Source organism: Capricornis sumatraensis, chromosome 1, assembly GCF_032405125.1.
Source record: "Capricornis sumatraensis isolate serow.1 chromosome 1, serow.2, whole genome shotgun sequence".
In the NCBI taxonomy this organism is placed as follows: Eukaryota; Metazoa; Chordata; class Mammalia; order Artiodactyla; family Bovidae; genus Capricornis; species Capricornis sumatraensis.
This window is the reverse complement of record NC_091069.1, coordinates 170,765,881-170,792,049: the sequence shown is the minus strand read 5'-3', so window position 1 is coordinate 170,792,049 and position 26,169 is coordinate 170,765,881. Positions and strand designations below refer to the sequence as shown.

The window sequence follows — 26,169 nt, the reverse complement described above, 5'->3', positions numbered from 1 at the left end:
TCATGTTTTTCAAAACAGTAATGCAAGTCTCTTTGGGGAGAAGAAGAAATCTTTGGATACCCATTCCAATTACTCAGGAAGCTTCTCAAAGTGTAGGAGATGAGGCCATGCCTGGAGATTCTGTGACTGGTCTGGGCCAGGGCTTGCTGTCAGCAGTCTTTAAAGCTCTCCAGGTGATTCTAACAATCAGCCAGTCATTATCATGATTCCTGCAAGTGTTGTCTCATCTACCCAACAGAGAGGAGGGCTGGAGAGGCGATAGAAACCCACTTGTAGAAGTTAACATGATCTTGAACTGATCTAATGAAAATTACTCAGCTGTATAATCTGCAAGGCTTACGTGGGCACCCTAGGTCTGTGTGGGGGTCCTGACTGCCTGCTGTCTTGTGCTGTGTGGCCTGGGAGAGTTGGAACCCTGCCTGGTGGCAGAGTGTTTGGTAGTCCAGACGTGCACTCCTCCAAGAGGAAACTCATCTTCCCTGACAGCACAGTTGTGCATTCCTGAAGCCGGAGAAATGTTTCCAAACCCAGATCTGATCCTGTCGCTCTCCTGTTTAAAATTTCCAGCAGCTCTCCAAACTGCTCTCAGGATAAAACCCCAGGTCCCTCCCCTGTCCTCCAGGGGTGGCACGGTCTGGCTCTGACTAGCCCCCCAAGCCTCTTGTCCCCATGCCTGATACCACTGCCTCCAGGGTCACATCTCACGAACCCATGGGCTGGGGGGAAGGATCCTCCCAAACCTCCAAAACTCTACTCAAACACTGTTTCTCCACACTTAGTCAGGCTCCATCTTCTTTGTTCTCACAGCCCCTGTCACTGCTGACAACTGTGCATTTGCATGTATGGGCACTGATCACACCCCTGTTTGCACTGCACCCCTCCTGCTGGAAGCTACATTCCTCAGGTTCCCAGGCATGAGTGGGAGGCTGCTTCAGACAGTGATTCTGAGCTCCTGCCAATCACTCACCCTTCCCACCCCCCATCCCTACTCGGTTCTACCAGCACCACTTGGCTTTGTCCCTGTGGCCCTCGAGTGGGAATGACTCCTATTGCTGAGCTCTGCATTGCTTCCCCATCCTCTGTTGGGTCTTCAGTTCTCCCAACATATTTGTAATTAGCTCCTTGTGTTAAATTCCTTCTGTTGGATTGCCTGGCTTGGGCTCTAGTTTCCAGACTAAACCTTGACTGAGTCAGAGATTTATCTGGTTAGTCTGCTTCCTGCTGCTTGTGAGTAACTAATCAATGGCTTTTTAAAGAAACATGCACCACAGCTGCTGAGTTGCTATCCCTTGCCAGGCTTGCAGCTCCCTACAGTTGAGGCTCTCTGCCTGCTTGCCTCAAGCCTGGTCCCACCAGCTGCTTGGCTCAAGTGTGACTCCACAAAGGAGGAAAATCAGCCCCAGTTCCAGGGACTGGCACCACTGGGCATCAACCCCACTGGCCCTTACCTGGCACTCCCTGGCTAAGTTACCCTCTGCTTGGGAGTCTTCTCCGGTAACCCACACTGATAGCTCCCTCCCCACTCCCCCCATCCCTCCATCCAGGAGTAGGGGCTTCCCAGGTTCTCACCAGCCCTGCTTGGGCCAATGGCCGAGGTCCTCCTACTTGCTGGCATCTCTGATGCCCCTGCCTGGATTCCTGACACAGTGTCCTGTCAGGGGCCTAGTTCCCACATTCTCACCCCCTGTTGGGATGTTCCCTTACTGCTGCCTGCCTGCTATTGTCTGAATACACTCTTCGTGGGCCCAATACTCATCCTGAACCTGGAACAGTTGCCTGGCATGTGTCTGTGGGTCCATCTGTGGTAGGTGCCACCCTCACCCCCACCCCTGGCCCAGTTGGCTCCGCCCACCCATCAGTGACCACACAGAGCATGTCCTGGGATGCGTGTATGTAAAAGGAGAGAAACCAGCCGTGCGGCACCCTTACGTACATGGTGATCTTGACTGAGGAGGTGACACTGCCGCTAAGGAAAGTGACTGTGATGCAGGTGTCCTTGTTTCTTGGCTCCTGCAAGTGAAACTCCACGAGGCTGTGATGCACTGGGAAACCAAAGCAGAGCAGACAGCTGGGCCAGAGGTCAGTGGGTGCAATGCATGAAACATCCCAGAGAGCAGCACAGCAGTTAGAAATCTCACTCTAACACTTAGCAGCTGTGTGCCTGGGCACAGTTACCTCTCATCACAGGTTCTCAGCTTCCTCAAGTCTAAATTGTGTTCAGCTGCCCAGTTGCGTTCTACTCTTTGAGACCGCATGGACTGCAGCACACCAGGCTTTCCTGTCCTTCAGTCTCCTGGAGTTTGCTCAGATTCTTGTCCTTTGAGTCGGTAATGCTATCTTAACTATATCATCCTCTGTTGCCAAGTGTAAATTGGGATAACAAAATTACATACCTCACAGTTCTGAATGAGAATTAAATGAGTTAATACATATAAAGTCCTTAGACAGTCTGTGCCTAGGAATCATTCAATACATGATAGTTTTCATTATTACTTGTAATCCTAATGTGCCTCTCCTCTCTGTTTGGCAACATTATCCTGATGGTGTGATTCTGAAAACCAAACAGTGTCTATCTTATACTAAATAATTAACTCATATAGCAACGCCCCTCCCCCTAGCATGCACACAGTGTCAGGAAATCCACCATATGTGCAGGAGATGACTGGGGCCCTCCCTGTGGTGGCTGGGGGCCGCCCTCCTGGGCAGCACTGAAACTGGGGCTCTCAAAGCTGGTATTGTCTGCACAGAGTGGGTGAGCAGCCTGGTTCATGGTGATACCCCTGGGTCTGCGGTCCCTCTGTCAAGAGAGGTTAAGAAGGATTGCAGCTTCCCCAACACCCTAGCCCTTCCTCAATAAGGGGTAAGCCCATCTGGCGGCACCTGGCTGTGACTTTGGTCTCTGAGCATTTTCACAGACTCCTTTGGTGGTTGGGACATAGCTAGAGAGGTAGTCCTTCACCTCTGCCCTACCCGTTCTTTGTTCATTTGTTAAGTTTTATGGGTGATTATTGGGAGGAGGGGCTAAGTGGATTTAGGGAGACAGCCCAAGTTGAAGTAATGATGTGATCCATATGGGCTCATGGGGTTAGCAACCGGACTCCTGCCAAGAACCCACAAGAAGATAGGAGAGCACTGCACTCTGCCCCTCCATAGAGGGGAACAGCAGCTGCCACGTCCCCCCGTCTCTCTTTCTTAGTTGTTTACTGTGGATGCAGAGTGTTATGTTGACGGGCAAGGGCTGAACAGGAGTGGATAATCCAAATGTGGGAAAAAAAAAAAAGTCTACCTTACATAGTTTTAGGAATCTAATTCTCTGTGCTGAGTTGGAGATATCACTTTACCAGCAGGTATCAGTGATCAAGACAGTTTCCTAAGGTTCTGCTTATCTCTTCTCTGATTACTCTGGAAGCCCTAGGAGGGCCAGGTCTGCTAACATTGGTGGATGGGAACTGGTAGTGAAATTCCTACCTGCTCTGGGCGTGACAAGGGCAACAGCACATGAGCCCTGGAAGGTTTGCCAGGAGAACTGGATCCAAGGTGAGGCCCTGCCACTTACCAGTTGTGTTGTCTTGCCTAAGTTATCAAACCTCTCTGTGCCTCACTTCCTTCATGTGGAATCAGTAACCCCCAACATCACCTCATAGTACACTGTGAGGAACGGGGTGATGGAGAGAAAACACTTTGGGTGAAATGTTGCTCTACAAGAGAAAAATAGTATTTTTGGAAAAATGATTATTTGGGAGCAGATTCTCTGTCCATGCTGGCACCTGCCTGGCAGAAGCCAAGGGTGACAACTGTCCTGGTGAGCAGTGCTGAGGCCGAGGCAGGTCAAGAGTGCTGGAGAGTGGGAGCTTGGTGCCACAATGACCTGGGAGTGGATGAGATGGATGTCAGGTGGGGTACCAGGTGGGCGACACATACCCTCCCACCAGGAGAGGAGGGGCCCATCTCTGATGCTCAGAATGGAAGGCTCAGAGGATGCAGGCCCCTCTGAGGTCTTTGAACAGACATAACCATACTTCTGGGGGAATGGGGAGGGGATCTCACAACAAATATGAAACAGAAAAAGTCTGGTTCAGTGAATTCCCCTCAGCAGGGATCTAAGAATGCCTTCAGCCTTCATGTGTGCCTCAGGCTCCCTGGCTGTCCAGACAGGGAGAAGGCACCAAAAGCTGCCCTGGAGCTGGAAGTAGAAATGGGAAGTCGGGTCCCTGCAGCCCTGCCTCTGACCCAGACAAAGCATCCTGCCTCAGGCTGACCTCTGAGCAGCGGCAAGGACCCAAGAGTAACTGAGAAAGACGCCTGAAAAGAGCAGGTTCTCGGAAGAGGGGGCAGAGATATGAGTGCGGAGGCAAGCAGTGATGGCGTGGACAGGGTAAAGATTTTGAAGTCAGAAGACCGGAGTTGAATCCTGACTTCTTCACCCTCCCACGGAGCCTTGGGCACATCACTGCTCGGGACTGGGTTGTCAGATGAGAGGATGGATGTGAAAAGCCCACAGCTGACCCACTTTATTCTTAAGAAGTAGCCATGAATTCTCTCTAATGAAGTTACCAACACCCTCATCTCAGCTTCCAAATTTTCCCATTGTCAGAGGGAAGGGAATTATTACTTATTGAATCCAGTCACTGTGCAGTGTTTGCCTGTATGCTATGTATTTTATTTTATCCTCACAATCAATTCTTTGCAATGAGTACTGTTTGCCACATAAGTATGTAGAAGTTCAGAAAGGTTAAGGAACTCCTGATCACACAGCAGGTAAACGGAGAATTCGAGAACAATTTAGGTTTGGGTGACCACAGAGCCTGAACTTCAGGCCCTCTACTACCAGGAAGGTATGGCCACAAACATCCCTCCAACAACCAGCCCAGACACCAGTGATCAAAAAGTCATTTAGAATTAGGGTGGTCATATAATTTCCCACCCAAACCAGCATGCTTCTATTCTGAACACACAGTAAAGCAGACAGGACTCCAGGATAAAAAAAAAAAATTAGGAAGTATAGCCAACCTAGATAAGATGCAAATGCCATTGGAAGGAGGATGGTTCAGCCCTTAATTTATGTTATAGATTCTAAGACTCCCTTTTCTCTCACATTAATCATCATTCACCATCACCGGCATCTTAGCTTCAATGAAATGCAGTGGTTAGGAGCCACAGTAAACAGTTGAAATATATATGTGAAGGTTCACTATTCCTCATGAACCCTAATGTAGGAGGGCTGCTAGAGTGGAGACACGCAGGGTGGGCAACGAGGAGGGGGAAATGTACGCAGGAAGAAGAAACCCAAAAGATTCTCCCAAATACCACCCTAGAGAGAGAGCCCACATTGGAGGGCAGGATTCCATGGCGGGGTGGGAGGAATGAAGGTTAGTATACTGACCGAAAGATAAGATGCCCCCAGGTTCTTATCCAGAGAGCAATGATTTGGGCTGGCTCTGATAAGTTTGGGCTCTATCTAAGCCCAGGAGATGCTGCCCTCCACCTGTCACTTTCCATGACCTTTTTGCCCCAGTTCTTCACCTTCCACTTTGGCTACCACGCTGGGCTGGACACAGCCCAAGATGGAGGCCTGGACTCAGCAGGTCAGCACACTGGGAAAGCTGAGCAGGGCGTTCCTCCCCACTCACCACAATACGGAGCCATGGAAGCGGTCAGCAGGTAGACCTTCACCTCCCTGGGAAGTGGCTCTATCTTGACACCACCTTGTTCCACCAGCCCTGGAGATAAAGAAGCAAAGAGAGCAGGGCCCTGAGGAGGCCATTTCAGGGTTCGGTGGCACCCAGGCTTTTAGTGATGAATTCATGCACCCGTTCATTCTACAAACAACTGTGGTGAGTCCTGGAATACAGCAACTCCATCCAGACAGGGATAAACACACAAGTAGACAGAAAATACATTCTTCAGATTATCTAGCCCACTCCCAAGGGGTATTTATATGAAATTATGAAATGATGTCTTCAACTTGCAAGACAGTCTATACGACAGTTCTTTTAGTGGTATTTGTATCCTGTGCATTGGAGCACAGGAAGTGTTTGAGCTGAAGAATAGTGATTGATAAGTTGGAGAAGGGCTTTCCAAGCAGAAAATATAATCTGGGCAAAGGGATATTGGGTGAGGAAACATGAAAAATATTCTTGGAAGTATGAGTAGTTAGCATCCCTGAGGTGTTTAGAGAAAAAGGAAAATCTCGTGGGAGATGAGGCTGAGCAGAGAGTGTAAAGTGGTTGTTAACCATCTGGTCCATCACATGCGTGGGAAACAGTGACATATGCCTGATGAGCAGGAAGTAATGTTGTTTTGCTTTATTATGGGAAACCACACCTACTTTAACACTTTGTCAAGATGATCTTCATTTCATTCATATAAGCAATGGCAGACTGCTGCAGTTCTGAGTGGCAGCTGGGGGATGGGAAGAGGGAGAGTGAAGGAGGGGGAGGAACCACACATTACCCAGGAGTTTTTTCTGGAACCCTTCAGGCTGGATAACCCCAGGATATTCCCAACAATGATCTGCACAGGGTGAGCTGAGGCTGGATCCCTCAGCCTTCCCGAGCCATTCTCTCCAGACTAGCCTGGATCCTCCAGGAATGTGTCCAGGTCAATCAATAATTAGGAACCCCTCCAGCTGGCATGTGGCCTCACACCTCTAAGGCAGGCAATGTATGCCAGCCTTAGGGAATTCCCCCACAGCACTTGGATTTCAAGTCTATCAGGAACTGGAGAATGGCTGGCCTAGCACGGAAGACCATGGTGCACAGACTGTGGTGTGCATCAGGTCCAAGAGTGGGTGCAGGGGATCTGGACCACACTGATGCTTCTGGAGAACACGCTGAGGTGGACTTGCGGGTCAGGGTCTCTGTGTGTGAAGGGTGTGCACAGAGTGCATACGGCATCAGGAAGCACTACAGAGGGTGGGGGGTGGGACACAGAAAGCTAAAGGCCACCTTCTAGGTGAGAACACCTTCTAGCTGAATTCTGAACATTACTTAAATTTTCTTTACCCCACTCGAATAGACTTTTTGACCATGGGAGATGAGGACTTGAAGAGGTGACAAGGCTTGAACTCTCCCTAAGTTGTCAGAGGGAGTCAAAGGAGGAGCATTTACCGATTCTTGGACAGGAAAGAAGAAAAGGGTTGAAACAATCCAGACACTGTCCAGCAAGGAAGTCCTTGTAGTTTGTACAAGGGAAGGCCACCAGTGGACAGGAGTTCTCCAGTGCGCTGATGTAGAGGTGTACAGCCCTCATATGATCACAGATCAGATAACTGTATCCTGAACAAGGCCAAAAGACACAACCAAGGTTTCAGTTCAAGACACCTGGAAACTCCCTCCATGCTACTTACTGTAACTCTATTGAATGTTATAGTCCAACAGGCTATAAATACATGGGATATCCCCCCGAGCCACATTTTTGAAATATTGATGAACATGGTTACTATACTCTCATTTTTCTTTTTAATCTTTTTTGAAGTGATTCTTTTTTTTTTCTTTTAACTAAGCTTAATTTACCAATAAAATTGCTTACTTAGAGACCCATTCTTCCATGATCATGCAGATTCTCTTTTGAAAAATGGGAGCATATGAAGAGTTGGCAATCCTGACCCTCCTTCTCAAAATGGATATTGGTCTGCACATTTTTGCCTTCTTCAGCATCACCCACACAACCAATTTTATTCAACCTCATTAAACCCAATCCAACAAAGAGACAATCAAGGGAGTCAGCAGCAGCTCATGGTCCATCTATGAAAGCCAACCCAATGACTGACACACTGAATCTGCCAAATGTCCCAACACAACAAACACTTGGTTTCTTGTTATTGTTGTTGTTGACTATTTTAAAATTTGTGATAATTCACAATGAATGAATTTGCTTGGGCTGGGAGGTCCATAGTGAGCCATAACTCCAGCATTTAAGGTCTTCATACTCTCCCTTCACCTTGGGACCCCCTCACCAGGACCAGAACCAAGCCTGAGCCGTGTGCGGATTTTCCCTTCCCCCATGGTTGGGACACTGTCCATGGCCAACCCCCTTCTGGCTACAACAGGGAGCTGGAAAACACAAACCAAACCCTTCTCAAATTGTGTTTTAAAAAATTGTGTTTTTTTCTTCTCAGTTGTGAAGAAAATTGAAAGTGACCAACTAAAATGCAAAGAAAATTTCAAAAGCCATTAAAATCAAACCATCCAATCTGATCAGAATTGCTGAAAAAATTATGAATCATTAAGAGAAACATGATTTGGAAAATCAGTGAATTTGATAAGTTGGATTAGTGGCTACTCAACACGATTGTCAAAAGAATCTTTAAAATGAAAAAATTTTGGTAAAGCAGGAAAAGGTTAAAAGGATAGTATTCAGAAATCAAAACTCCCATATGAACTGTTGATAGGTTAGCTGCATTCATGAGAAGAATATAAAAAGACTAAACAACCCTTAATGCTTAGCTTTTGATAAATTTAAAATTGTTTAAAATTATGCTAAGAACATAATCAATATATCCAAAAAGAACATTCCAGAAGAGTAAACTTAGAAGAGAAGATATGTATATTCATTGAATGTATTCAAGAAGATTATCTTGAAAGCAAATTTGGAGAACTTAAATTTAGTTAGTTTGGGGAAACAGTCGTGCAGTGAACTGAACCTTCAGCTAGCTAGATTTGGGTGCATCAGCCTGGTTCTGACACAGCGTGGTGCTGCAAAAGATGTAGCTAGTATGGACTCTGCCACAAAGTAGGGCCCAAGAAGAAGAGAGGCTTTTGGCTTGAGGGATGGTGGATGATGGTAGGGCCTAAGACATAGGGAGAGAACCTAAATATGGAGCAATCTTTTAATTTCAGGCAGTCCTCCCCTAGAATTCCTTGTCGCCATAGACATCCATTCAATAAGTGCTGAGTAAGCTCAATGGGACATAGCAGAGGACACTGTCAGGAAGACTCCTGTGGCTCACACTGGCTGACTCAACACGAAACCTGTTGATAAAGTCCAGTCTCTGGAGCAGCCAAACACTGAGTATTTCTGGCTTTCTGACCTGCATAAATGGAAGTGGGACAGCCAGGCTGGTCTTGGCCCCCATTGATGAAGTAGTCCACGTGTCCGACAGGAATCCGAATGCCCAAATCTGCAAGAAGGCAGAACCTTGTTACCCTCTTCCTTCAGGGGCTATTTTCCAGGTCCCATAGCAGGGTCTACTGGCCGCAGAGCCTGAAGTCTGACCTTGGGTACTCACTCCTTCTCTGTGCTGAATGGGGGCCCACTTATTCCTAAATGCTAGAAGATGACAGAACTAACTAGCCCTTAGATGGTTTTCTAAGAGGTTTTGTCATGCTGAAAGGAAGCTAAGAATAAATTCATAAGAAGATACTCATATTTGCCTAATAAAATCAAGAAAAATATCCCTTAAGTTTTTATGAATCAGTAAATATTACAATAAGCTTGGTAAGTTTACTTGTTGAATAGTTTCTATTTTACTTAAAGTAACAGTTCAGATATATATGTGTGAGACCACATTTCCAGTCTCTTGCATGCTTTTGTGCTTCTATGACTGAGAAGAAATATAACCTGACTACAAAGAGATGAGTTTGTGAGGTAGTAGCCTTTATCCCATCAGTGTGACGATACCTGACCCCTCAAAATCAGTCCAATTCAGCTGCCAAAAACCATGACTTTCTCCTGCATATTATCTGTCACAATTGTAAGCAGTAGAGTGTGTGTTACTGGTTTAACATCATCTATCCAGGGTGTAAGTGATGACCTAGAATGCCTCCTTGCCCATCATCTGTCAGGTCAGTTCTACCTCCATAATATATTTTGAATCCTTCCGCTTCTCTCCATCTCTACTCCCACCACCTTTGCCTCAGCCACTATCACCGCCTCATCCAGGCCACCACTGCAAACACCTTCCAAAGGGCCTTCCTTTACTGCCCACCTGCAGTCCACGCTCTGCCCAGCAGAGTCACCTTTTAAAGGAATCCAAATCGCTGCCCTATTCTCATTGATCATAGAATAAGATGCCAACTCCCTGCCATCTCCAGTCTGGTCCTGCTCCACTTTCTCATCACGTCACTCGCTGTGTGCTAACTACGTGGCTCTCCTTCCTGCCCTCACCCACCATAAGGCTTTCATTTTGGCTGTCCTCCCCATCTATAATGGTCTTCTCCCAGCTCTTTCCAGTGCTGGCCATTCTCATCCATGAAATCTCACCTCGGACATCACCTCCTTGGACAGATTTTCCTCAATAATCCTACCTGAAGTCGACCCCGCACCCCCTGCCAAGTCACACACGCTTCTCCCATATCCCTCATTACCATTATCACGAGGTAGAATTATCTTGTCTATTGACTTGTATGTAAGCTCCACTAAGGCAGGGCCTTTACCCGTCTTCTCCCTGCCCTACGGCACCTATGTTAGTACCAAATACTTATTTATTGAACAAATCAGTGAACAAATGCTTTCCCTGTTACCCTGCAAGTTCCATGTGGTGCCCTGTGCATTGCAGTATTCTTAGTGCCTGCTACATAGATCAATCAAGACTCATTGAATAAATGGAAGTTATTTTTTTATCATAAAAATAAAAACTTTCTTTTATCCTATTAGGTAGTGGCTACAACTTTGAGGGGGACTGAGAAGCCTAGGACAAGTAAATAGGGACCAATGGGTCATCTATTTAGCAAATTTAGGAACATAAAGGGTTAACATTGTTAATTAACATGGTTAATTAACTTAATAACTAAGCAGAGGGCTATGGACTATTTTCTTATCTGTGAAATAGAGGTAGAAAAGAGGGTTGAGTTACATGACTACATGAACTTCTAGAATCATGAATCCGTGAGTTTTGGATGCTAAAAAGGCTTCTAGCCAAATGGAAAGAGACATGGCCGTTTCTCAGTTGAATTGCAAACTCTGCGGTCAGAGACAGATGTAATTTCCTCTTGTACCCAACACACTGAGCACAGGGCCTGGCACTAGACTCTGTGGGCGTTTGACATTGAGTAGAAATGAGGAGGAGTGCCCACTGGTTATGATGGATTCAGAATTGGGGGTTCTTGCCTGTGCCTGTCATTATTGGAGGCGGCAATTCTCATTCTTCACCGGACTGAGGGCTGGCCTCATCTCCTGGGAAGGAGAGAAGTTCTGATAGGCCCGAGCATCTGCCCTGGGAGTGGAATGCCCCAGTGTCCTGGGGCAGGGCATGTTCACCCTGAAAAAGCAGCCTGACTTTCCCGTGTGCCTGCCAGGCAGAAGTGCCCTCCAAACACTACCTCAGATGAGGCTTAGTGTTGAATCAGAGTGAGACTCATGACCAAACAGTTTTGGTCCACAAATGAGAATCCTTCTGTCTCATGCTGGCTAAAAATAAAACCATTCATCTCAGTCCCAGAGCAAGATAGGGCTGGAAGAGACTTTGGAGATCATGCTGATAAACTCCTCACTGCCACAGAAGCTCAGAGGGGGAGGGTCTCCTCCTAGGTCCACTCCAATAAATGTCAGCCTCTTAGCCTCTGCCCTGTGCTCATTTGCCCCTCAACCCCCCAGCTCACTGTCTGTGTCTGTGTGGATGGCTTCCACGAAGAGGGCATCCCCAGGGTCCAGACGCTCCTCCAGGCTGGCTCTGGTGTACTCCGGTCCAGCAGGGTCCAGGCCTGCAAGGACAGACATGTCAGGGGCCCTGTCATCTCAGCCACAAGAACTCTCATGGATCCACTGCACACCTACACGTGCAACCCTTATAGTTCGGATCAGAATCCCCCAACAAGGACCCAAAGGTGAGAGGACTAGCTCAGGACCACCTTTTCCAGGGAACACTAATCTGTTGAGTAGACAGAACTCTAACTTCTTCATGACCCAGTTCCTCTGGCTCTGAAATGAACTTGCTAACCCCAACCATTTGGTAAGGGTTAATGTCAGTAATATTCATCCTCACATAGTAATAACAATGGCTATAATGTTTTGAGTAGTTACTATTTGCCAGGCCTTGTGCTGGGCAACTTCACACATTCTAGTCCTTACAACAATGTGTGTGCATGCATGCGAAGTTGCTTCTGTTGTGTCCAACTTATTGTGATCCCATGGACTGTAGCCCACCAGGCCCCTCTGTCCATGGGATTCTCTAGGCAAGAATACTGGAGTGGGTTGCCATGGCCTCCTCCAAAGGTATCTTCCTGATCCAGGAATCAAACCCACATCTCTTACATCTCCTGCATTGGCAGGAGGGTTCTTTACTTCTAATGCCACCTGGGAAGCCCCTTTACAATGATAGAGTGAAGTAAATGTTACTCTCTCCCAGCCTTACCTTGGATCCCTCCCTATTCCACCCAAAAAGCAGACTGTGAGACAAGTATGTAAAGTGCAAGTAGCTTATTTGGGAGAAAATCACCGAAAGCATGGACTTCCCAGCTGGTGCTAGTGGTAAAGAATCTGCCTGTAAATGCAGGAGACATAAGAATCACAGGTTCAATCCCTGGATAGGGAAGGTCTCCTAGAGAAGGGAATGGCAACCCACTCCAGTATTCTTGCTGGGATAATCCCATGGACAGAGGAGTCTGGCGGGCTACAGTCCATGGAGTCACAAAGAGTCAGACATGACTGAAGCCACTTAGCATGCACGCACAGAAAGCATCATGAGGGAGTGGAAAAAAGCCAGAGAATGAAAGACAATTTAAATGACTAGACCATCACTTTGAGTCTCATCCCACTGGGGTCCCCCTGCAGGACTCAGCAAAACACAACTCAGAACTGTCCCACTGAAGTGCTAGGAAGCCAGAGTATTTACCATACAGCTCTGGCTCCTTACTGATTGAGGGTAGTTCCTGAAGCATAAAATTCCCAGCACTGTGCAACTATTTAGAAACACTGTGTAAAGGTGATTTCCACAGTGGCCAAGGAGATAGGAGCTGTCACAACCCATTTTAGAGTTGTAGAAACTGAGGCTCAGAAAGAAATAGATGGCCTCTAACACTGACACTAGAGATCATGCAATAACAACACAGTACCATCTTATCCAAAACGGCCACAATAGGTCAATTTTAGTGATGATCAATGACTTGATCATAAGAACAAAGGCCCAACACACTTCCCTCTGCCTGCTTCAGCAAATGCTCTTCCAGGCATGTTCTCTCTCTCTCTAAACCTGAGAGAATGGGCAGGGAAGAATGTTACCTGTGATCCGTCCCAGCTGGCCATTGTAGAAATGTCCTACCATGCCCCCTACATGGGCCCCCAGGCTGATGCCGATGATGTGGATTGAAGACGCTGACACACCCAGCGCCTAGAACAGGCATTTACAGTGAGTTACATTTGGGCCACCCCAGCCCCTGTTACAAGGGTAACAATTTTCTCCGAGGCATCAGAAGCAGAAGGTCTTGGGCGTGACATACCAGCCACACATGCTTTGGGGAGAAAGTGCAGAATCTCACCCGGTTAATCACTTGCCCTCTCCTTGGGCTTCCCACCTGGATAACCCATTCACTTTTGGTGCCCAAGGTGTGTGAGGCATGACTACAGCCATTTCCTCCTGAAAGCATAGACGGGCCAGCTATCGGCACCCCCGATGTAACAGGCAGCGGCGCATCTTACAGAGGAGCAGCTAGAGTCTCAGAGAGGTTCAAAACTCCGCCTCAGGTCACAGTAAGTGGTAAAGGTGAGATCTGAACCAAAGACCCACAGACTACCGGTGGCTCTGCTTCCTCCCTAAAGCTCCTCCTCATGTGTTATTTCTTTCTTCCTGAGCTCTCGCTCCCCCATAAGCAGCCAGAGCTCACCCTAAGGTCTTCTACACCTACCAGGAGTTTACGGAGGAAACGCGAGATCTCGAGTCCCAGCTTAATCACATTTTCCACGGCTGAGAAATAGGCAGCTGTGGAGCCATACACCCAGTCCACAGCAATCACGTTAGCATCTGCTGCCCGCAGAAGGGCACCGATGAATCTATCAATCCAGGAAGGCTTTGTTCCTAAAGCCCTAGATGTGGGGCCAAGAAAGGTTAGGAAAATTAGCTTCCAAGTCAATATTCATTGTCATGGAAATTACAATGACATTTCTACAAACAGAACAAATCTAGAGGAAAAAAGTCACAAGTGTGTGTGTGTGTGTGTGGTGGGGGTGGAGGGAAATACGAGCACTAAATCCTACAGCGCTTTGAGCATGAGGAGGACATAATCCAGAAGTCAGCAGGGCTCCTGCTTGCACCTGTGGAGCCTGTGGGTAAACTGTAAAGAGGTACCTTTGTTCCAGGTGGACGTAGCCTTGGGCCAGGGCTCAGAGCTCAGGTCAGAGTTCAGCCCTACTGGCCCTCAGCCAGGTACCTTTGTGCAATGCATAAATCACATGGACCACATGTGCTGACCCTGCTTGTGTTACTCATGGGAAAGAAAAGATAGCTTTGTGTATTAGAGTTCAAGATTTGCAATCTTAATTCTCACTCTATAATACAGACACCTTCCTTGGGGATGTTTCCATTTACTTGTTCACGCATTCACCCTTCAGGCAACAAATGGGCCAGGCAATGTGTTGGGTGCTTTCTGAGAAATAAAGAAAAATGAGATATGTTCTTTATTATTCTAGAACTGAGAGTATAATAGGACTTTTCTAGGAAAAGAAGAAGAGGAAAAATTTCAGAAAGCTTTCCTAAGAGATTAGGAATGGAAAAGAAGTCTTCTCCATGGCACAGAGCTTGCTCATGTGGACAGAGGAGCCCAGCCCGGGTGCACACCAGGGAATATGGCCTGGGGGCATCTGGAACAGACAGCATAGCAAGGCTTCAGAGCTCTCCACTCCATCAGCTATCTCCGGGTCACAGGTGTCTCTGGCTGAGCCTTGGATGGTGGCTGAATGCAGGATTTGCCAGAGGAGAGACTTTGGCCCAAGAGTGGGAGGGAATGCCTAAGGGAGGATGTGGCTGGGACCCCGGGGTCAGGGGTTTGAGAGGCAGGGAGAACCCAGCCAGAGATAAGGAAACAATCATCCTTTGTGCAGTGCCTCACTGTCCAGCTCTTCATTGTGTCCTCCCCAATTTCAGTTGTTCTAGCTACTGTTTCACCATATTCTCTCCCTTTCTCTTCCCAAAAACTTTTTACTGTTTTTGGCATTGTCAGTGAATTTTGGAGAGGAGATGTTGGAAGGGAGGATGGTGATTGATTTGGGACTCAGAGACTATATATTACAACAAAAGTTGGACTGTGGATCATCAAAGAAATTGAAGAAGGGTGTAGTACCTGAGAAACACTAATCTCTGGGAATGATGGAAGTGGAAGTTTCTTATGTTGTGAAACCCAGGTAGAAGTGAAGAAGAGGAAATAAAACCCTGGGTAAAAACACCATGATGTTACATTGCACAAAGCCTGTGACCTCACTGGCTGAAATGAATCATGCAACCCACACTTGAGGGAGGAAAGGATCACTGAGACCATTTTTACAGCCTCCCTTTTATTCATGCTTGGAAATCAAGGCTTCATGTGCTACTTATCCAGGGTCATTCATATTTACTGTTTGAGAGTATATAGATGAGACTTAGCAGAGGAGTAACATATGTGACCAGTAAGAAAGAGCAACACATTGTGTGTTCATGTTGCTATGAGACCTCTTCAAGGCCAGCAGAAGGTGAACAAGGGGACTTGTGACAGGCAATGAATCCATTTCTCCTCTTGCTCCCCACTAACTTCCTGTGGCATGAGGGTCATTTTCTAGTTCCTAGCAGAGGTGATCTTATTGGTTGGTTGGCTCCCACCTGAATCCATGGATAACTAGCTTGGTTCCTAGAGTGGCATTGAACCCAGAATTTTGGATGTCACTTCTTTCTTCCACTAGCTGCCCACAGCTGGGATTCGAAGGAGTGAAGAGGAGAAACTGGACTTTGAGATTGGTCCCTCGGAGGAGATTGGCATTCTGGAAGTCAGTGCAATTCGTCTGTGCGGTAGGAGGTGCATCCCCTAGAAGAAAAAACAAATAAAACCCAAGAAACTTCAAAGGTGAGGTCATCTGTTCTTAAAAAGAAGAAAAGTGCTTTTGAAAGGAAGAAAGAAAGAAACAGGGGCTTATAGGGATTGATCATAAATCAGCAAGGGTAATGACTCATTTATTCAAGGCATCACTTCTATAACCAAAATCTGTGACTATTTTTCACAGATTTTTTATCTTATGTAAAGATAAGATACCAAAGAAGAATAAAATATTGCTCAACTAGAGAAGATTAAAGGCCATGATGAAATGGATACTGTCATGGCTAAATTGAGTCCCCTTCCCCCCATAAATTCATGTGTTGAACTAACTAACTAGTCCTTAAAACCTCAGAATGCGACTCTATTTGGAGACAGAGTCCCTGCAGAGGTAATTACATCGAAATGAAGCCATTGCATGTGTGCTTAGTCATGTCCGACGCTTTTCCAACCCCATGGACTGTAGCTTGCCAGGCTCCTCTGTCCATGGAATTTTCCAGGCAAGAAAACTGGAGTGGGCTGCCATTTCCTTCTCTAGGGGATCTTCCTGACCCAGGGTTGGAACTAGTGTCTCCTGCCAGGCAGAATCTTTACCACTGAGCCACCTGGGAAGGCCATGAAACCAATAGGGTGGGCCCTTATCTGATACAACTGATATCCTTAGGTGAAGAGGCAATTTGGTCACAAAGAAGAAAGACACGTGAAGACATGTGGAGTAGACAGCCATCTCCAAGCCAAAGAGAGAGGCCTGGAATGGATCCTTCACTCAGAACACTCAGGAGGAACAAACCCTACCACCACCTTAATCTCAGACTTGTGGCCTTCAGAAGTGTGAGAGGATAAACTTCTGTTGTTTAAGCTACCATCTCTGGCACTTTCTTACAACAGTCCTGACTAAATAATACAGTTTTCTGAAAAGAACCCTGGGCTATAAAATAAGCAGTTGCCCTGGGGACTAGGCTTATTCTGGTCTGTTCATCCCATCCCAGAGTGATCACTTCTCACTAATCACCTTTAGTCCTTAGGAGCAGCCCAGAGCCACTCCAGAGCCTGCAGTGCCCATCACGTGGCTGCCCAGGTGATAGAGAAGGCCTTTAATGAGCTACATGTATTCAACAGTGCCTTCCAACAGGTACATTTAAATAGGATATTTTATAGTCAAGGTCACTGAAGGGCCTTCTACAGTACTGAACTGAAATGGCAGCATATTGTAACTCCTGCATCCCAGGGAGCTGAAAATCTGGCCTCTCTTTAAGACCCAACAGCCCCCTCTCATGCCTGTGATAAAGAGGGGGCCCTCTAACACCCAGCTGTCTCACAGAAAGAGACTGGCAGGAGCCTCAGGGCATACACCGAATGGCCACAGGGCCCCACTCCTGGTAATGTTAGCAGCGACCTCACATTCCTACCACAGGACAAAGCCATTTGCAACATCAGAAGATAGGTCTAGGTTGCAAACTGATTTGCACAGCCCTCTTCACAAGGAAGACAGCTCTCTGAGGTTTCTGGAATAGTTCTCTGCCTTCAGAGGTAACTGGGGAGCATGTACAGAAGGCCTGTGGATCTGCAGTGCAGTGGGCCATGGTACTGTGAGCAGAATGTGGGTGCCCCACCCTTGCAGCATGCCAGCAGTGGTTTCCTCACCTCTGCATCTGAGCCCCAGGCCTGGTCCCAGAGTCCCCTTGCATCTCCCTTCTCACCAGCCAGACCTCGGACACCCCTGCAGTGAAGCCCACTCTGACAGTGCAGGCTCCTCAGCCTGTGGCAACTTGCACTCCTATGACCCAAGATAGATTTGTCATGACTTGACCACCTCATCTGCCTCCCCTAATTTTTGGAAGAAAAGATGAAAAGCCTCTACTTGAACAGGAGACCTGAACCACATACATGACTGCATTGTACTATTGGTCATGTAGCAAACATAGTTTGTCACAGAGCAAGGCCCAACAAGCATCACAGAATCAATATAGTCCAGACAATGTTATCTAAATAAGCGGTAATAAGAATTAGAAATCAATAACAAAATTATTTAAAGATACATTTGGAGATTTTAAGTTTAATTCCCTTTTAAGTAATGAATGAGTTGAATAATCACAATAGAAATTAGAGAATATTAAAAACTAAAGACAATAAAACCAATGCAATATCAAAACTTGAGTTAAAGTAACTAAAACAGTACTAGGCTGATAGCTATTAATATAACCTTAAATGCAAATATGAGGGGGAAATGGGGAAAGATACAGATCATGTAAGTTAATCTTGTAAGTCAGAAAATTGAGAAAGAATACTACAGCAATTGCAAATAAAATGTAGGGAAATAAATACAAAGGAAGTAATTAAAATTAAAGAAAAAAATGAATAAGAATGTCATCGGGAGCAATTCAGCCCATGCAGTTGCTCAGGTCCACCTTCCTGGAGAGATCTGACACTTTGCTTTCTCCCACCGCTAGACAAATGGTAAGTAAATCCTCAGAACAAAATATTCAGAATTAAACCATTCTCACTGCCTACACTGGTGCCACTTTGGTCTAAACCACCATCATTTCTCAAAATGATGTGGCCTGCAATGCTTTTCCTGCCTTCATCCTCTTCAGCCTATTTGCAGCACAGTTGCCTGGAAAACCCCATGGACAGAGGAGCCTGGTAGGCTGCGGTCCATGGGGTCACTAAGAGTCGGACACGACTGAGCAACTTCACTTTGACTTTTCACTTTCATGCATTGGCAAAGGAAATGGCAACCCACTCCAGTGTTCTTGCCTGGAGAATCCCAGGGACAGTGGAGCCTGGTGGGCTGCCATCTCTGGGGTTGCACAGAGTTGGACACGACTGAGGTGACTTAGCAGCAGCAGCAGCAGCTAGAAAAGTAAATTAAATCATGTCACATCTCTGTGCAAAAGCCACCAAGGCATTTCACTCAGAATAAAATTCAAAGTCCCAACAGTGGAAGAAAGCCCTAAATATCTAGACCATCCTCCTGAGGAGCCTTCTCCTGCCCCACGATTGCTTCCTCTGTTCCAGCCACTGTCCTCCTAGCTCTTCCTCACTCTAGACAGGTTCCTGTTGGAGGTTCTGTGCACTGGGCATTCCTTCTGCCTGGCATGTCTTTCTCCAGACATCCACGTGGCTAATTCCCACTTCTGCTTTAAGTCTTTGCTTGTCAGATGTCATCTCCTTTCCTCTAACCCCCATTTAAATTGCCATCTGCCTATGTGCCCAAAACAAATGGCTCAGCTGGTAGAGAATCTGTCTACATACAGGAGACACAGGAGACACAGGTTCCAGCCCTGGGTCAGAAAGCTCCTTTGGAGGAGGAAATTGCAACCCACTCCAGTATTCTTGCCTGAAAAATCACACGTACAGAGGAGCTTGGTGGGGTCACAGAGTCAGACATGACTGAACACAACACACAAACTAAGTGCCTCACCTCCATTCTCTGAATCTTCTTTATCCTGATTTATTTTTATAGCAATTATCACCTAATCAAGTTTTTATTTATGTTTATTATTAAATGTATTGCTTATTAATTTTCCCACATTAGAAGATATGTTCAAAGAAGGGAGGAATTTTATCTATTTTGTTCACTCTACTGCCTAGAATAGTACTTGCCACACACAATAAATACCAAAAAGTCGTTCTTTGAATAGGGTAATAAACTAGATGTACTTAAAAAAATAAGATGTACTTTTGATGCTGCTGCTGCTGCTAAGTCACTTCAGTAGTGTCTGACTCTGTGCGACCCTATAGATGGCAGCCCACCAGGCTCCTCTGTCCCTGGGATTCTCCAGGCAAGAATATTGGAGTGGGTTGCCAGTTCCTTCTCCAAAGTATGCATGCATGCTAAGTTGCTTCAGTCATGTCCGACTCTATGTGACCCCATAGATGGCAGCCCACCAGGCTCCTCCATCCACAGGACTCTCTATAAGACATAGTAAAAAAGAGGGAAGTCACAAATAAATAATATAGAGAATTAAAAGGGGTGTAAACATAGCAAATTTTTTTAAACCACAAAGGAGCATATTTACACCCATCCAACGGTTTAAAAATACTGATGTTTCCCTAAACTAATAATTTCCTAGAAAAATAGCTTACTAAAACTTAGTCAAGAAAGAAAAAAAACAGAAAATCAAATCTAAAGCTGTAACATAAAGGAATTGAAACAGTAGTTTTAAATCTATTCATCAAAAAACTATATCAGGACAGATTTCACATAGAAATTCCACCAACAGGTCAATTCCTATCTTACTATTTCAGAGAACAGAAAAGGAGAGAAAGAATCCAAACTCATTCTATGAAAATAGCCAAAATGTCAAAACTGGACAAACAAAGAAGGAGAAAGGAAAACTAAAGGCCAGTTTCACTATTGTACATAGACATAAAAACCCTAGATAAAATATCAAATCCTTCAAGGGGAACAAGATCTAAAAAAACATCATGGCCAAGAAGGGTTTAGTCTAAGAAATGAAAAGATGGCTTAACATTAGAAAATATATTAATGTAATTCACATGTGAACACATTAAAGAAAAAAAAACATAGGCTCAACTCTATAGATGTAGGGGGAAAAATGATAAAATTCAGTACCCAATATTCCTTAACATAAGAAAGGAAGGCTATCTACCAAAAGCCTATAGCAACAATTATACTCACTGGTGAAATGTTAGAAGCATTCCATTTGGAACTGGGAACATGAGAATGTATGCTATCAGTGCTTCTATTAAATATTGGACTGGAAGTTCTAGTCCTAGGTAGTCAAACAAGATAATGAAATAGGATAAAAGTTATGATGTTTGGAAAAGGGGAGAAAAATTGCCAAATTTGCAGATGATAGAATGAAACTGTTCAGGGACTTCCCTGGTGGTCCAGTGGCTAAGACTGCATACTCCCAATGCAGGGGGCTGGGTTCAATCCCTGGTGTGGGAACTGTATCCCACATGTCACAATTAAGAGTTCACATGCCACAGCTGAGACTCAGCACGGTGAAATAAATAAATAAAAATAATTTTTTTTTAAAAGAATGAAACTGTCCATCATTCAAGGCTATGGAGCATGGCCCAGTGCATGTACCACTTCAACCAAAGTGTAGTCACAGATGAATACCCAAAAGAGACAGAGAGAGAGAGACATAGACAATCTCAAATGTAAAAATAATATCTCCACGAACAAGAACAGAATTGCAAAATGGTTCTGGGTTTCAGGTCTGGGAGAAGGCAATGTTTGTAAGAATTCAGGTTTGTGAGGTTTGAGGGGTCCAAAGTGCTCTGTCAATGGTAGAGAAGACCCATCTGTAGCCAGCAATGGAGAGAAGGACTTCCCAGCTCGAGAAAGGAAACTAAAAACAACACACACAGAAACTTTTTACTGGGCCAATAGCTTTATAGAGGAAGATAGATGGAAAGACAAAGCCTCACTAACAGAAGCTGAAACAACGCCCTCCCCGCCCCCAAAGGAGAGAGGGCAAAGATGGGAGCTCAGGAAGGAAGACACAGAGAGGAAGAGAGACTGAAAATTAAAGTGAAACTAATCTATTGTGTTAGAAGTCAAAGTAATAGTTACTTTTGGAGCAGATGTGATTAAGATGGGATATGGGCAATGGGTTTTAAGAAATGGGTGATGTTTTCTTTCTTGATCTGGATGATCATTCTAAAAACTCATTAATATGTGTATTAATAATCTGTGTACTTTTTTGTATATATGTTGTACTTCAATAACAAATTTATTTTTTAAAAAGCTTGCAAACAAATATATAAAGACATCAAACATTTAGAAAGATTGTCAATGAGTGAATCATTGATTTAATCCAGGTGAAATAAAGTTTAAGAAATTGTTGACAAAGGTTTAAAATGAGTAAGCTGAGATTATATACAAGGACAAACATAAAAACAGAGCATAGGAAATTATTAAATAAAATAGGCATGCTGCTACTGCTAAGTCACTTCAGTCGTGTCCGACTCTGTGTGACCCCATAGACAGCAGCCCACCAGGCTCTGCCGTCCCTGGGATTCTCCAGGCAAAAACAATGGAGTGGGTTGCCATTTCCTTCTCCAATCCATGAAAGTGAAAAGTGAAAGTGAAGTCGCTCAGTCATGTCAGACTCTTAGCGACCCCATGGACTGCAGCCTACCAGGCTCCTCTGTCCATGGGGTTTTCCAGGCAAGAGTACTGGAGTGGGGTGCCATATAGGCATAAGTGATAAGATATACAGTAAAAAAAAAATGCTAATTAGAAGTTGGAAATGAAAAGGTCATTGAAATAAAAATATAATCAGTACACTATTGTCTAGTACAGAAGAAGTCAAAGAAGCTTTTTAATAAGAAAGTGCAGTTAAAAAGTACAGGCAGCACATGGAGAAGCTCCAACATTTATCTAGTGGATGTTCTCTAAGGCAAGAGGATGGGAAAAGAAGTTGTGCTGCAAATAATTTCTATAACTAAAAAAAGATATGGTTTCTCTAATCAAAAGTTAAACTCAGGGTAATGAGCAAGATTTTTTAAAAATGCATCTATACTAGACAGGTGATAGTAAAACTGCAAAACATTAGGTATAACAGATATTCTTAAAAATTCATAGACAAATGCATTGGAAAACTTAACAGCAATGAAAAGTATAATTTCCAAAAACTGAATCAGAAAGAAATAAAAATCCTAATAAACACCAAAAAAAAAAAAATTGAATTGGTAATCAAGAGTCTTCTCTCACCATAAAATGTGCTAGAGCCAGATGGTTTTATTTGAGAAGTCCACAAAATCTATAAATCATAAATAACCTTTATCTTATATTGGGTTGGCCAAAAGTTCATTTGGATTTTTCTGGAGGCTAGAATAGAAAAACCTGAAAGAACTTTTTGGCCAACCGAATATAAAACTGTTGCATAGAACACACTTATTTCCTGCAGTTATAATCATCTTGGAAAAGGAAATGGCAGCCCACTGCAGTATTCTTGCCTGGAAAATCCCATGGAGAGAGGAGCCTGGTGGGTTACAGTCTACAGGGTTGCAAAGAGTCAGATATGACTGAAGCAACTTAGTAGCAGCACCATCAAGACCAAAGAAAGGCAATAAAAGAAAAGAAAATGATAGATAAGTTTCCTTTATGAAGAAATATACAAAATAATAAATATATGCAAAAATTAAAATAAATGTTGGCAAATAAAATTCAACATCATATTTAAAAATACCCCATGGGAATAGGAAAAAAATACCCCATGACTAAAAGATTTGCCCCTGGTGATCTTCATTTAAATCCATAGAGTTTAGAAGAAAACATGAAAGATTATAAGAAGATTGCTTAAACAAGACATCAGAAACACAAATTGTAATAAGAAATAAAAATTAAGGCAATAATGTTATACCGCTTTTCCTATGAGATTGACAATATGAAAAACATTTGATAACATTAACAAAGTTTTGGTGGAGAAATGGGGAAATAAACATGCCCGCATACTAATCAAGTTATAACCTCCTTATAAGGCACTTTTTCTCACATTCATCAAAAATGTATAAGATATACATCCTTTTAGATCTAGTGTATAGTATATAAATAGCCACTTCACAATACAAGATATACGATCACTTTATACACACACACACTCACACACACAAATATATGACTGAGTTAGGAAAAAAGCACACATAAAACTGGCTTCCCTGGGGGCTCAGATGGTGAAGAATCCACCTGCAATGCAGGGGATCTGGGTTCTATCTCTGGGTCGGGAAGATCCCCTGCAGAAGGAACTGTATTCTTGCTTGGAGAATCCCATAGACAGCCCTGGCAGGCTACAGTCCAAAGGGTTGCAAAGAGTCAGACATAACTGAGTGATTAACACACACACACATTCACACACATAAAAGTAAGTAGACCTTTTCAACATCACCCATGGAGGCAGGGAAGGGGTAAGCAGTACTGCAAGGGTGGTATCAATCATGGAAGCTTTCCTGGAAGATGTGAAGAGCAGAAAAGGTAGTATGAGCAACTGCAGGCAGAAGGCAGACAGACACGTTGTAAAGCTGTGGAATGAGAATTAAATGTCTTGTGGAGGTGACAGAAGAGCAGTCGGCTGTTGGGGGCAGGGGAAAGGGAGCTTTCTAAGGGTGATGCCACTGCTGGTCAGAGAAGGGGATCTTCACTCTTCCCGGACTGTCTACGCCATAGGAGAGTTTAGATTTGCTATATTAAGCAAGGGAGAGTGGTGGGTGGGGTTTTCACATCGGAGGGAAATTATGCTAAAGGTTGCAGGTCATCTGTGACTTAACAGACTAATTATCATAGTCCTACCAGGAGGGATGACAAACCTGAACTTGAGTTGGGTCAGCAAGATTAGAAAAAACCTCTAACAATCTCAGTGACAAAACTGTTGTTAGTTTGGAAAATTTTGATTTTAAAATTAAATACATCTTGGAACAGTGAGTATGTATAATGTGGAAATGAATCATATTTTGGAGTTAATTGCATTTATTTCCTTAAACTCTTCTTGTCTTGCGCAAGGTCAAAAGGAGTAATGTAGATTTTAGAAAAATGAGTAAAACAGCTAGAAGTTTAGTTTTTATGACTTAAGGGCGTGCCGTCATTCCCCTTATGATTGAAGGTTTTTTCCTCCCTCTTTTAAATTCATCTCTGGAGAGGACTTACAGGGGACCTTCCAAAGGTTAGTGCTGCATAAATAGATGGCATGAAAAAAACAGAATTATTGACTGAAAGAAGTTTCACCCAAGGACCTGGCCCCCAACTTACCTGTACTTCCAACACTGAGCCACAAAAGGAGACCCCACAACCAGAAGCATCTCTCCCAGAAGTCTGGGGGCATCACTGAGCTGGAAGTCTCAGAGCTGGTGTAGAACTGACCTCTAATGACAAAGAGATCGCATAACCCAGCCTCTCACCAAACACCCACTTGGGTCTCACTAATCATTAACTGGCCTCATGACCTGTAAAAGAAAACTCTCCCTCTTTGTTTAACTTACCCAGTTCTTCTGTTTCTTCTCAATGAAAATAAATAGTCTTTTTTTTTTTTTTTTTAAGGTAAGGGACATTGAAACACATTGTCCTTCCTCTCTGAACCAAACATCAGGAAACAATTTCCTGCACCTCTCCCACTTCTCATTATAAAATGTTAGTAAAACCCAAGGCAGAAGTCTTTCATCTCTAAGCAATCACAAACCCTCATTGTCCTGGAGTCATCTGTGGATATGTTTATTCCCCTAGAAGGACTCTGCACAGCTTGAGGGCAAAGACCTTCTGTTTTCATTTTTCAGTCCCCAGTGTCCAGCACAGAGCTGAGTCAACAGTATGTGTTTAGTGTACATTTACCAGAAAGAATGAAAGAAGATGAAACTGGCCTCTGAGAGTACTATTCTTAATAGAATCTTGAGGCTACAAGTAAGTCCAACCTCTAAGAAGAGATGTTCAGCTTCTTAAATTCACAGATAAAGGAACCAAGAAATAGAGGAAGAAAATGACCTATGGAGAGGAGATGGTGCTGCTGGAAGTGGCAGAGCTGGCCTGGAACCAGGGTGTTTCCAGTGTACCGCTTGGCCTCTTCATCCAGAGGAGCAGCAGAAGCCACAGAGTGCTCGCTCCGGACAGCTCAGGGAAAGGGGAGGCACGGGGCTTGCCCAGCACTCCTGAAACTGCAGCACGCTGCTGTGAGGATGAGAACCCGCCAACAGGGCAGCACGGAACGTTCCAGACCACAGTTCTGTGAGGTGACTACTATCTATCTATAGCTTCAGGGCACAGAGGGCTTATACCCTGCACAAGCTCATGCAGAGTTGAGATTTGAAGCAGGACAAGCTAGCACCAGAGGCCATGCCCTGAACCTCTGCACCAACAGGCTGCACCAACCACTGCACCAACAGGCTGTGCTAGGGCCACCCAAGACGGGAATAAAATGATTTTGGAAGGGCCAGCCTTCGCTTTCCCTCCTGTGTGTGATCCCACCGCTCAGGCACTGCAACCATCGGGAAGCAGAGTGGCAGCAGACAGGGCACGACTGGTGTCAGAGACCAAGCCAGGTGTAGAGCTCTAGGTCCTCAGAGAAGAGAAGCCAGGTTGGGACTAGATGTGCAAGAGACTCATCAGGGGTAACATTTGTGAATAGAAGACGGCAGGGAGAACCCTGAGACCCTGCAGGTGATGGAGGGCTGGCATCTGTGAAGAAAGAGGACTGCTCAGGAAATTGCTCAGAATCACCCCAGGGACCGAGGGCAGACTCTGGGCCCAACCCAGACACGCTGACTGAGACCC

General features: G+C 44.9%; 1 protein-coding gene across 3 annotated transcripts in view; it reads right to left on the bottom strand.

Moving 5' to 3' along the window:
- The window catches only part of PLA1A (phospholipase A1 member A), a 41,627-nt gene extending 16,868 nt beyond the window's left edge, over positions 1–24,759 (bottom strand). For 2 of the 3 annotated variants that reach the window (XM_068971602.1, XM_068971594.1), the window contains exons 1-9: positions 24,658–24,759; positions 15,725–15,926; positions 13,782–13,959; positions 13,159–13,267; positions 11,541–11,642; positions 9,032–9,121; positions 7,110–7,277; positions 5,631–5,720; positions 1,934–2,042 (exon numbers count right to left, since the gene is read on the bottom strand). In XM_068971602.1, coding sequence (XP_068827703.1) covers positions 1,934–2,042; positions 5,631–5,720; positions 7,110–7,277; positions 9,032–9,121; positions 11,541–11,642; positions 13,159–13,267; positions 13,782–13,959; positions 15,725–15,926; positions 24,658–24,730 — 1,121 coding nt within the window. In that variant the 5' untranslated portion in view covers positions 24,731–24,759. The remainder of the gene's footprint in view (positions 1–1,933; positions 2,043–5,630; positions 5,721–7,109; positions 7,278–9,031; positions 9,122–11,540; positions 11,643–13,158; positions 13,268–13,781; positions 13,960–15,724; positions 15,927–24,657) is intronic. The other variant, XM_068971609.1, reaches the window with a different exon arrangement.
- Positions 24,760–26,169: the final 1,410 nt, after the last annotated feature.